General features: G+C 38.5%; 1 protein-coding gene across 1 annotated transcript in view; it reads right to left on the bottom strand.

Annotated features, from left to right (window-relative positions):
• SYNE1 (spectrin repeat containing nuclear envelope protein 1) overlaps positions 1–12,573 on the bottom strand; it is a 255,963-nt gene that overhangs the window by 146,051 nt on the left and 97,339 nt on the right. The window contains exons 54-59 of the mRNA XM_074162789.1: positions 11,073–11,429; positions 7,012–7,148; positions 5,865–6,042; positions 3,808–3,990; positions 2,123–2,266; positions 1,635–1,790 (exon numbers count right to left, since the gene is read on the bottom strand). Of these exons, the coding sequence (XP_074018890.1) occupies positions 1,635–1,790; positions 2,123–2,266; positions 3,808–3,990; positions 5,865–6,042; positions 7,012–7,148; positions 11,073–11,429 (1,155 nt within the window). The remainder of the gene's footprint in view (positions 1–1,634; positions 1,791–2,122; positions 2,267–3,807; positions 3,991–5,864; positions 6,043–7,011; positions 7,149–11,072; positions 11,430–12,573) is intronic.

Raw genomic sequence — 12,573 nt, 5'->3', positions numbered from 1 at the left:
TACAGTCAGAAATTTTCTTCATACATTGATAATTACAAGTACACTTACTGGAGCATGGAATGAATTTTGCATACACACACACACACACAAAAAAAAAAAGTTGTCCAAATATAATATACAAATGAAAATTTCAGAGATGCCTCTTTTGTTTTCTAAATGTAAAGCTTCATCTAATTGTCTCCTCTGATCCAAAGTAGATGAGAGTTTTCTAGTTTCACTTTTTCTTAAACATCTGGTAAATAACACCTAAACTCCATTTCAGTGTTGCAACTGAAGATAACTTGTGAAATCTGCCAATGCACAAGACAGATTTAAGCTTCTGAAGCTATGCCACCGCAACAACACTACTTTATTAATACTTGGAAAAAAAAGACCTATTTTCCTCAATATCTCCCATTGGTATAGCCATTATTCTGAAAAATTACTGACACTCATGCTCGAGTTACATTGCTGAAAGGTCTGAGGTGAACAGGAACAGAGTAGAGTGTATTTCATATGGTGACAAAGAACCAAAGTCAAGCCAGTGAAACAGGCTTACGAAGTTACAGACAGGGATCTTTCTCAAGCATCCACGGCTATCTAAAGAATTTCAGGATTTCTGCCATTTCTGCCATAGATCATATGTATCCTCTGCCTCAGATTCCCTCTTCTCATCCTGACATCTCCTACACGTTCTGTTCACATAAGCCAATGTTAGTAACTCAGGCATCTTTCCCCTTCTCATTTTGCAGTAATGAAAACTTATTATGGCCACGTATACAATCATTTCCAGTAAGTCATACAGCTCTAGACATTCTTTATCATTTTTATTTCCACAGAAAAATTAGAAATTAAAAACCTAGCAACTACCCAAACATAAATATTTTCTGAATTTAATTTTTATCCTATAACACATTTCCAAAATCCTTAATTATTCTCATTCTGTAGTTAATTATAAGCCTAATTCAATATCAAGCCTCCTTCACAACTGGAACTTTGTGAAAATTAACAGTCCTAATATGACTACCTTCTTATCTGTTTACACAATAGAGATAGTAGAACTATGAAATGGTGAAGTGAGTCAAGCATCACTCAGTAAAAGAGTTAGGTTGAATTCTCATTTCTTAGCCTGATGCTTCGGTCTGGCCTATGCCTCCCCTTCAACCTTCAAAAGCAGCCTAAGAGGTAATTTTTTTAGTTTAGATTAAGATGCTGACAATGCAAATTATTAATCATCATTGTAGGATGCAAGAAAGTAATAACTTTTCTGTATTCTGTATTTTCTAACAAAAATAACTCCCCTAAGTTTTGAAAAAATACTTCTTTCATGTGCTACTTATTACAAAAATAAATGTCCTCAATGCTTGAAATTATCAAAATCAAACCTGATTATTGAATAATCAGGTGGGGTTTATTTTTTAATCAAAACACATTTAAAAAAGAAATACAAAAAAAAATATCACAATTCCATTTTGTTGACACTCCATGGAATTATCCAGGTCCTTTCTACTCTCTAAAGCCAGTGTGAAAGACAAGATAGCTGAGACATACCACAGAGCAGACAAGCAAGACAACTGCAGTGCTTCACATTTCAGTCTCTTTCCCCCACATACATTAAATGAGCTGCTTAAAAGCACATACACTGAATGCATTACCTTTGTCAGATTGCTTAGAGTAAGATATTGAGAAGACAACTGAGACACTCTGCGCATAAAGCTTTTGCTGACAGCTTGCTCTTCCCACAGCTGCTGAGCTTTCTCTTTTAGCCTGTTGAGCTGATGCTCGTGGCAGCTTATTTCCTCAAGGACAGACTGTAAAGCACAAGCACGTTAATACTAAGAGTGGGTGCAAGAACGGAGGAAAGCGAGAAGCATGAAGGCCCCATGAAAAATAGAAGTGACATATGGCAAGCTTGCTGAGACAGGCACACCATACAGCTACAGCAGCGAAGCAGAATGTCATAAGAAATGTGGAGATGCAGAACCTGATGAAACAGGATCATCAACAGCAATCCTTGAAATCAGTTCTCATCTTATTTAGAGGTCAGGATGCTAGAATGATCAAGCTTTTGTAAGAAATCAATGAGGCCAGGAGGATGGGACAGGAAAGCCTGGCTGTGTTAAAAAGGGTTATAAGAGGTCACCTGCAACTTTTGCTGTTCTCTCCTCTTGGAAGGAAGATCATGGAGCCGACTGCTACTTCCTTGTACTATCCTCTCAGTTGTGGTCAGCCACTCCTGGAGAGGCTCAGCAGTTGCTTCGAAGTCCTTCATCTGGATTTTTAAGTTCTGGGAAGAGGTACAGGTACAATTTAATCAACAGTCCCACTGCACTGGGCACAACTGTAATGCACAACACACAGATCAAGCACACAAAAAGGATACACAAATGCAGCCAAACACTACACAACTCTTCAAAATAAATTACACCAGCCCTGCTCCTTCCCATCTCACAAACAGACACGGAAAGAAAAGTCTGAAAGAGCACCTCTTTAAGTGGCAAAATAGAAGCCACAATGTGGGATATGTCTACACAGTTGAGGAGAGGCTGAAGCCAGTTTCCTCTGAACTGAAAGCTTTACAGGTCTTACCAGCTCGGACTCAATGAGTTTAACTCAGCGAGGGCACTCTGAAGAAAGGCTAATTTGGGATACAAATTACTTAACATCTGACTGCATTCATTCACACTGACCCCTCCTTAAATGGGATGCCACTATTCCTAGGTGATGAATGACTAAGTTCAACCCAATTCTGGTTATATTCTGTTTCAGTGTAAAATTTCGTTATAAAAATGTGTGTGTAAAGGTATATGTAGGCATTCCTTCGGTGCCTACATATTTTTATTATAGGCTTATTCTGCTTTATTTCAAAAATAATGTGGAATAGAAACCTGGATAGCATAGCTCCTCTGCCCTAGTTATTTCTATTTTTTTTCCCCCAGACTGATTTAGTTTTCTTTTTAGCTATAGCCTTATCACTTCAATTAAATATCAGAATGAAAAACTAAGCCTATGAGACTCAAAAATGCTTGGGTCAAAAAGATTAACCTCTAATCCATGGCAACCCTAAGACAAAGAAAGGTAAGTCCTTGCCACCTGAGAGGTTTGTTTTTTTTTTTTTTTTTGTAAAGGCTTTCCTACACAATATATTAAATGTATTTAAACATTTTCTCCATTAGCTAAGCAGCATTGGTTTGAAATAGGAATGCCTAAGAACTTTAATTCTCCTACACTATGCAGGGAATTCCAGCTAAGACCTTTTGACCTTAAAACCTTTGACCTTAAAAGACATTATGTTTTTAAGATATTCACCTTCTGTGCTGGTTGAATTGTAAGTTCTGAACAGAGAAAGGCATTGGAGTTTATTGAAAAAAGTTGCTCAAATAAATCATTACATTTCACCAGTTTGCAATTTGAGAGACAACATTTACCCACTGTACTGGGACTGTTCAGTCAGCAACAGTGTCAGAAATCTGTGCTAAAACAGTCCTTAAAAAAGAGATTGTGTTTTAGTGATCCAGTACATGTGACGAGATTCAGGTTAGTGAATTTGAGCAACTGCTGTCTTTCCAACCTTCAGTTACTCTGAACAGCACTCTTCTACGTGAAACACCCTACTTAAATCAAAGTGGAATCAAGTTGTAAGGATGTAAGTAAACAGAAGTAAAATGTAAGCAGAAAAATGAGACTTCTTGAAAAGTGCTATTTATTTTAGTTCTGCCACATCGTGAACTCTTACAGCTATACAGGAAATCTAAACTGTGCTGTTTGAAACAAAAAGCAAAGAGGAACTTAAGATCCAATCTTTCCCCACTGTGACCAGTTCAGTACCTCCAATGCAGATTCCTTCCGGTGGAGGGTGGTGATAAAACTTTTCCAGTCTTCTTTAGCGGAAGCGCATTTGTCCCGGATAACTTTAGCCTTGTCCTTTGGTAAAACAGAGCACAGTAGTTCTCCTTTGGACGCTACCAGGTTTAGTTTTTGTTGTCCATTCTCACTTTCCGATAAGAATTCCTAAAAACAGTAATAAAAGAAGCTAATTGGTGAACTTTGGGTCCCAGTAAAGCTCAATGGCAAGCTCCGAGAAAATTTAATAGAGGCAAGAATTTACTGTTTCTGCTCATTAACATGCTAACTCCTCTTCTGATACATTCCATTTTAATATTGTTTATATTTATGGGATTTTGGGACAACAGCTACTTAATCCAGAAGTGCCATATGTCTAATTAATGAATACATTAAGATTCTAGGATTACCTGTATATTCTGCATTTCATGAGACAATTGCTGGTCATTTAGTTGGGTATTATACTTCTTTAAATCTCCAGTTTCATTTCAGGGAACCAGTATCCTGGCACAGGTAACGGCAGGAGCTGGGACCCACCCTGAGGCGCACACACTTCCAATGAGCCTATAGGGCTGTGGGCTGATGCTTAGACCCTGAGCAGCAATGTCTAAGCTGCGTGATTTACTCCTCTGCACCCTTAATTTACCTTCCGTCTTTGAAAGTATCTTTCTTCACAGAAATCTTGCACAGTGATGGCATGCACGAAGTGAATGGAAAAATGCATGTGCAAGAATTATACAGAAATGTAAGGAAACAGCCAGATTCATTAAATTCCAAGGTTACATCCACATTCAGAAGTAACAGTCTTGATACAAAAATTACTAAGTCAGATTCTGATTCTGTGTTACGCTAGAGGTCTTAGTAGAGAATGCAAAGGGTCTGTTACCTTTGAGATACCTGATTCAAGTTCTGACTATATTGAAATCAAAGATATAATTGCCTTGTGACTTAATGAGGACAAATGTGCTAACTTTAAAAAAAAATATTTAAGTTTATACAAGTTATCAATACACCTCTAGAAGTCCTAAAGCATTTACTGCATAACAAAAAAGTCTATTTCATCTAAAGCAGCTTTCTGGGAGGAGGAGAACAAAGTAAGGTCTTATGATGAGAAGGGGCTGCAGTAATAAATAAAAAAAATATCTTACCACTGTTGAAAAAAAACCCAACAGCAAACCTTGCTAAAACTCTTCAATTCAAGGTCAAAAACTACTAGGATTTGTTTTCCCTGGTATTTCCTCTAAATGTATTTTCATTTTGGGGTAGTCAAAGACTTGATGTATTAATACAGTATTGTTGACACTTTTGAGTAAACCATTTAAGCAAGGAAAAGTGAATTTATCAAAAGGAGGAGGAAGCAGTTTGGGTTTTCGCATTTTCTGAGAAACTGATATGAATTTCTTCTGTTGTACTATCTAAAAGAAGGTTTAACAGTCTCATTATGTAATTCTCACTTTGCAATTTTCAGTTAAAATTATAGTTGTAGTCTATTCATAAAAGTATTTTTTTCACTTGCTTTATTAAAATAAATTTTTAATTGGCATTCCTTTCCACAGAATTGTTTGGGCTTGTTTTAGCTTTATGTGAAAAATATACTTTTTATATGCCTGCTTGCACTGCATACATTTTAATTAATTTAACTCTATTCTTGCACTATAAGGGCTCTACTTTCATATATGAGGCAAAATATTTACATAACTGAAAAAATTCTAGGTACTAAGTCCCGATTCTGATATTGGTCTCATTTTACAGTACTCTCCTACTTTAGAAACATATTTTTTTTCCTATTGTAGAAAAGAAACAAGCAAGAAAAGCTACTATGAGAGACAATGACTACATACAAACTGTAGCCCAACAATTAAACTAATCAAACTAGATTAAAAAAGAAAAAAAATAAGGGCTTATTTCCTTGCAATTAGTCACCGTTAGTGCTGACAAGAACAACAGTAACAAAAAATGGTAATTAACCAAAAAATTAAATCTGAGCTTTATATGAAACTGATTGGTTCTCCCTTAGACTAATATTTCACTGCTATACTTACCTGTATTTTCTGCAGACTTGCTGAAACTTCACTGATATTTTGAGGCACGTCAAAGCATTTGGCTGTGGTGACTTTCGCATTGACCAGCCACTGCTGGAAGTCCCTGAAAGCCGTCCGAAATCTTTGCTGCAAGAGCTGCTCTTTGCTTTGACATCCTTTTGAAGCTTGCAGGCAGAGGCTGGATTTATCACATCAGGGAAGCAGAACAGAGGGAGGGAAGAAGGGAAGGAGAGAGGAAAGGCAGGACTCTGTTAGGTGACAACGCTATTACTTAGTTCTCTGAAATACAATGGTAAGGTTAAGTTAACCTGGATTCCTCCTACCAAATTTAAGCACTTAACTGAGGCACCCAGAAAATCCATTAGAAGCTTTCAGTTCCTTAAAAGTGAAGCATGTAAATTGGGACGTAACTGTCACAGATATGACAGGTATAGGTGTTTCCAGAGAGCGACTCTGCATCTAAGCATGAACAGTTTCTGCAAGTCCCTTTCTCTCTCTCGGGACAGGACATGGAACTACAATGGTTATAATTCTTACTTCTATGGCTCAGTTAAGCTTGTAACATTAGAAGGGATCAATCTGGGTTATCACATCCTTCTTCTGCAACTACAGAAGTCAAAAACTATAACCTCCTGCAAGAGACAACAGCATCTTGTGTTTGAAATGCAGGTGTCATACTCCCAAGTAAATCAGCTTGATGACCTGAGAGAAAGCAAGAAAGCAAGCAAATGCCACCTCCCCTGTTTCATAGAGCCAGCGGGTCAGAGAAGGGTAAACTGAACCACAAAATTAAGAGAAAGATCTTAAATTGCTGGTATAGCTTATTTTCCCTTCAGACAAATCACTCATAGTGCTACCTCACAGTTTCTTAAAAGGATTTCTCCTGTAATAGGTCAGGTGTAGATATACATTAGTTTCAGATGAGTTTAGTGGCATAATCTGGCTTTTAGAAAAAAAAAAAAAAGCCACCAAATTGCTACTTTTTAAAACCTCTATTGACACCAAAATCAAAATAGTGATTTTAATCATTGTACACCTCTGTTTCTGATTCAAAAATTCTAATTAATGTTTCCCTAAAAGACAGCTCATGCCCGCCCGCCTACCTCCCCCCAGGGACTGATTAACTATAAACAAGATGAATGTGTACCTGTTATACTCCTTAATCAACCCTGAAACTTTTGAAGAATGAGTACTCAAATCTCTGGAAAATCTACAAAGATCATTTAACTGAGTTTTGATCTCATCTGTCATATGTTCAGACTTTACCAGAGCATCCAATGTTTCCTGTTAAAAGAGAACAAATGAACAACATTGGTGACTAAATTAAAAAAAAAAAAAAATAAATTCTTTTGAATCAAAACTTATCAGAATTCAAATTCAACTTCATTTATGATCTATGCACATTCATGTTCAAGAGTATTTTTGCAGTCAAACCTGCAAAAGAAACCAACAGAAGCTTATTTGAAATTATGAGCTTCTAGAGACCAAATTTATGGGAGCCTCAACTTTCTTAGGTCAAAATGTTCTCAAAGAACAGTTTAAGATATAAATTTCATCTTAGTAAATGAGCTACAGTATTGCCAATTAGCTGTATATGTATAAAAGTACATACATTTAGGGAATAGCAAATAATATATGTTTTTATAAATATAATTAGCTTGAGTTTAGCATGTTCATTAAAAACTGTTTCAAGCTGTATCCAGAAAACTAATTTACACACAAAGCTTTTAACATCTTCAACTCTTTCACAGAGAGCTTCATAATGTAAAAGTACAGCTGCCCACAGTCCTGTGAGAGTAAATGGGTTGCTGCTTGTCATTGCTGCACTGGAAAGACTCTTGCTTTGGAGACAGCTAAGCCAACAAAAAAAAAAAAAAAAAAAATAAAATGCTTTTGTTGGCTAAGCTTACGTCACTGGGAGAGGTGTGATAACCACACCAACAAAAACAGTCCTTGTTGACGTCCACAGCATCTCCACTGAAGAATCCCGCCAGCTCCTCCAGCATAATGAGCAGTGCAGACTTGGCTCCTTGCCCACTAGAAGCTAAATTCTTCAGGCATTCCTCTTAAACTACCAGGGAGAAAAGACAATCTTCTAGCTAGTTACGTTCACCATGGCAGAGATTCTGCAGCACAGGCAGGGCAGAGTGTTTGGCACAAATAGATCAGTTTGGCTAAATCTAAGTGCCAATCTGGAAGAAATGTGCAATATAAAGGGAATACAGATTTGACAAGGGACATGGAAGTGGGACAAGGAAGTCCCCAAATAGTATTTCTGAATATATATAAAAAAGGATGATTGAAAATATACGTAGCAAACAGTCTGTAATTATTTATCTACACAAAACTGAATTTTCACAAAAGGTACAAATTACGTACATGAAAATATATGCAGGATATATGTGAAATTTCAAAATATCACAATCCACATGATAGAGATAAAAATGTTCACTGAGTTTTCACCGTAAAGTATTAACTAACTCTGCAATAAACAGATACCTCTTTATGTAAATCAAATGTAAAAAGAAATATTAGCAAGGGTCTAAGCCAATCAGCAGACTAAGTAAGAACAGCAAATGGACAGAAGCCAGAGATTCAGCTCATGTGTCTGCTGCCCAGAAGCAACTTCAGGCTTCCTTCACATTCCTTTTCCTGAAAACGTCTGCAGAGCTGTGAAATTAATTTTTTAAGATCTATATCATGAATTTTTGAGCAAGTAAAAAAAAAAGTTTAAAATATATATATTGCTTCTTTGTAATACCTGAACTGCCAGGAAGAAAAAACACAACGATCCATTTTGAGAAAAACAAAACTATAAGCATGCGTTGGCAATGAATAACAGTGGTTTAGCCCATAATCACAGCTTGGTTATATTAACACTACTGAGATCTGTTTGCATTTATAGATCGCAGTGAATCCCTGTAAAATTAAGCCTAGAGACATTTCAGATGTATTATGTGTACGAACTTTCACATGTTCTTGCACGTATGAAAAAATATTTTGCTACAGAAGATTTTCAGAACTCCTCTGATTTACATTACTTATGTTCGTATTATGGACTTTATCTGCTTTGAGTCACTCATACAACAGAAATCTGTTCAACCATCATTAAAATATACTTGAAATAGTCACACTACCAGTTTGCTTCGATGCCATATAAAGTAGCATTTGAATTAAGTAATTATGTAATAGCAGTGACACTTAGAAAAAAAATGTAAACTAATGACTTTTTGTTTATCTTACTTTATGTTGAACTACACACAGCACTTCTTTTGAAAACATTAGGAATAACAACACAATGGCTGTTGCTTAAACACAGGATGTCACAAATTGTGTAGAGCAGGAATCACCATAAATACTGTCAGCTTTTTTTTTTTTTTTTTTATAAAGAAAACATGTCCTAAGAGTAACACAGGGTTAGAATTGCCTTTTTTCAATGAAATTTTTCATTTTCAAATAACCTACCTAAATAACTACTAAAAGATTATTCTGATGACATACAGCCTTAGGCATAACCTATTAACAAACAGGAGCATTAACTTGCAAAACAGGGTACATTTAACTGTGGTGTTTTTCCATACTGAAACACTGATAGTACTGCTGCAGCCACTTGGATTTAATTTTGAATCTGACAATTACCAAAATAATTTGCTGAATTCCAAGTGCAAGTTCTGTTGCTCTTACGTTGAGCATACCTAAAGGAACAGATCTTAAGCATAACAGAATAACGGAACGAGCTTGCTAATTCTGAGAAGTAGGAAATGCATTTTTAATTTGTGGCCTTGGCTTACATGGCAACAGTATCACCATGAGGCAATGGAAATGGAAAGCTGCAGTGCTATTTTACGTTTACAATGGGGCCTATCCCTGGGGTCCAGAAATGGAAGGATTACTGTCACATTTCCTCTAACTATAAATAAAATTACATAGTAGGGCTGGCCATAGTAAGTCTGGAGATTCCTCTGCATTCTCCTCATTAGCCAAAGTTTACAACTGTCTCATCTAAATGAAGTGTTGCTGCATAGAGCTACAGTACATACACAGTATGTATATTACCACTAAAAGCAATACCCTTTGAATTTAGTACTTCTCCATTTACAAAATAAATAAAATGTCTGGTAACTGTTGCTGTACGTTGATGTCTTCCTTTCCTTTTTTAAAACACATAAACATGGAAAACTTTGCATATTTGTACCATTATTTGCTCCAATGTATTGTCAGCTTTGTTACTCCCACAGACACATACTGGCACTCAGGCAAGCAGTTTCCATAAATCTGTGTCAGGGAATTCTGTGAAAGGGAAAGCCACAGAAACAACTTGGCACAGACATTGGAGGAGGAGATTTATAATCTCAGTTCAAAGAGAAGGTGTTCTGGGGTTTTTTGAATATTTCTTCAGCCGAGGGATCAGAAAGCAGGCATCACACACCTCTCTTCCTTTACTGAAACTGCTATTACAACACTACCCTGAAAGGGCAATACTCTGTATTTTTTCTCAACATCTATGATACACAGTAGTCAAGAAACATACAAGCATATATCTTGATCATTGTGAATATATCTGTTTATATATAATGTGTGTGTGATACATACATGTGGATTTTTTTTTGCTAGAAGACAATCAGGAACAGAAACAATCTCTCTATTTCTCTAAATTCCATTGCATTCCATAACAAAGCAATTAGCAAGGATACTGGTTTCCAGTATAACTTCTTTAAATATTGGACAAGATCTGAACGTGCATAATGTGAAGGTTATTTCAAGAAATGAAAAGTATAAGCTCAACATGCTCTTGATAAATTACAAGTAAGAAATGGCTCCAGCTGCTACTTGGCTTTTAGGAAATGCTTCACATTTCCCTGATCAAGTGCTGCTCTGCCTTGGAACACTGAGCAACTTGGAAGAGAAGTTGAGAGCTGCTGTGCAAAGCTCCTTCGCTTTCTCAGAGGCAAGCCCTGTTTTTAACATCTTAAGATCCAGGCAGCATTTGCTAAGCCTTGTCCAGCAGAGAAACATCTTCTGTGCTCCGATTACAGTTGCAATAAAAAAAAAAAAAAAGTTTGGAAAGTTGGGATTTCATAGAAATATTTTTCATAAATACATTTTATCACCTTCTACTTGATAGCGCCTCTTGGCCAGAAGCTTTCTGCCCACGGCACCCATACATTTACAACCGAAAAGCTGCTAGGGAAAGAGATGTGTCCTTACTTTCTCCTTGCGCCAGCTTTCCACCACCTCGGCGTCGGTGAGCCGGCTGTCCGGGGGCACCAGGCTCTGCGCCCAGGCGGCCAGCAGCCCTCCGAACCGCTGCGCGGCCTCCTCCAGCTGGGCCACCTGGGCGGCGAACTCCTGCTCCGACAGGGCCATCTGGCTCAGCACGTCCCGCAGGCTGCTCTGGCTCCGGAAGGCGCTCTCTTCCCACTGCCTCCAGTCCGACTGCAGGGCCCGCATCTCGGCGGCCAGCAGCTGGCAGCCGCCGGCGGCCGTGCCGCGCTCGGCGGCGGGAGCCAGCGTCTCCACTCGGCCCAGGCGTCCCGCCCCGATCTGCCGGGACTCGACCAGCTCCTGCAAAGGCGACATTGCCATGGTAACCCGCGGAGCTGCCGCCGCCGCCACCGCCGGGAAGGAGGGGAGGGGGGCGTCCGCCCGGGCGGGGGTCCCGCGGCGGCAGCGGTCCGGCGGCGGGGGGGCTGCGAAAGGCTGCCGGAGGAGACGGGGGGAAATAAACACTCGGCTTTGCCTGGAGTAAACAGAGGATCCGACGCTTCCATAAGCTTAGGGGAGAAAGAACTTCTTTTAGACGCTGCAAATATTGTTTAGGTTGAGATGCGGAAAACAATAACTTTGTTGTGATCTTTTACATAAGGAACGCTGTTATGGAGCTGCTCATAGCAGTGTTAAAAACACCACTGCGCTGCTCAGAAAAAGCAGTTTACAGCCTACCCGTGATCTGCGATGTGCCATAATTGGTTGCACATGTCTTTTTTTTTTTTTTTTTTTTTTTTCCTTTTCCCCAGAAGTGAATTCTTTCTGCAGTGTCCTATTTCAATCTTACACATGCTACAAGGGAATTTTGGGAGTTTTCACTTTAAGAAGCTGGAGAATATAAATATCATCCCCAACACTGCATGCCAGGATAATGTTATTTATTCTCTTGCTACTCTTAAGAGCTAGAAACTAGTATCTCCTCCCTTCCCTGTTTTATATACGGGGAGTTTGAGCACAAAGGAGACTGAAAACTATTCAAGAGCGCACAACAAATTTGATCTTGGGTATGCTGAATCTTCATTTAGTGCTCTGTTCGCTGCCCCGCTGTCTCATGTACAGGAGCAGACTACAGTGTTGCTAGCACAAGTATCTGAACATAAACATCAGCAAAACACACAGCCTGCTTTAATGCGGCATTCAGGAAAATGTAACTTGCTCAGGCACTCGGATGCCTAGGAATGGATGCCAGGGTAAGGCAGAGAGTATTCACAGGGAAGCAACCCATACATTTCTAGCATCTTTGGGGAGAATGACACTTGCACTACTTTATGCATTCATGTAAATCAGGAAAGGTTGTTTCTAACTTTCGTTCAGAGAGCTCTGTTCATGGAGAGAGCACATTCGGGGGTGAGGGCAGAGCAGTATTCATTAATCAGCTAAGCCACATTCTTCGGTGATGCCACTGGGCTTCCGCTCTTGCAAATTGTTTCCACGTGTGCTG

This window comes from Numenius arquata, chromosome 2 (assembly GCF_964106895.1).
Source record: "Numenius arquata chromosome 2, bNumArq3.hap1.1, whole genome shotgun sequence".
Classification (NCBI taxonomy): Eukaryota; Metazoa; Chordata; class Aves; order Charadriiformes; family Scolopacidae; genus Numenius; species Numenius arquata.
This window is presented reverse-complemented; position numbering and strand designations above follow the sequence as displayed.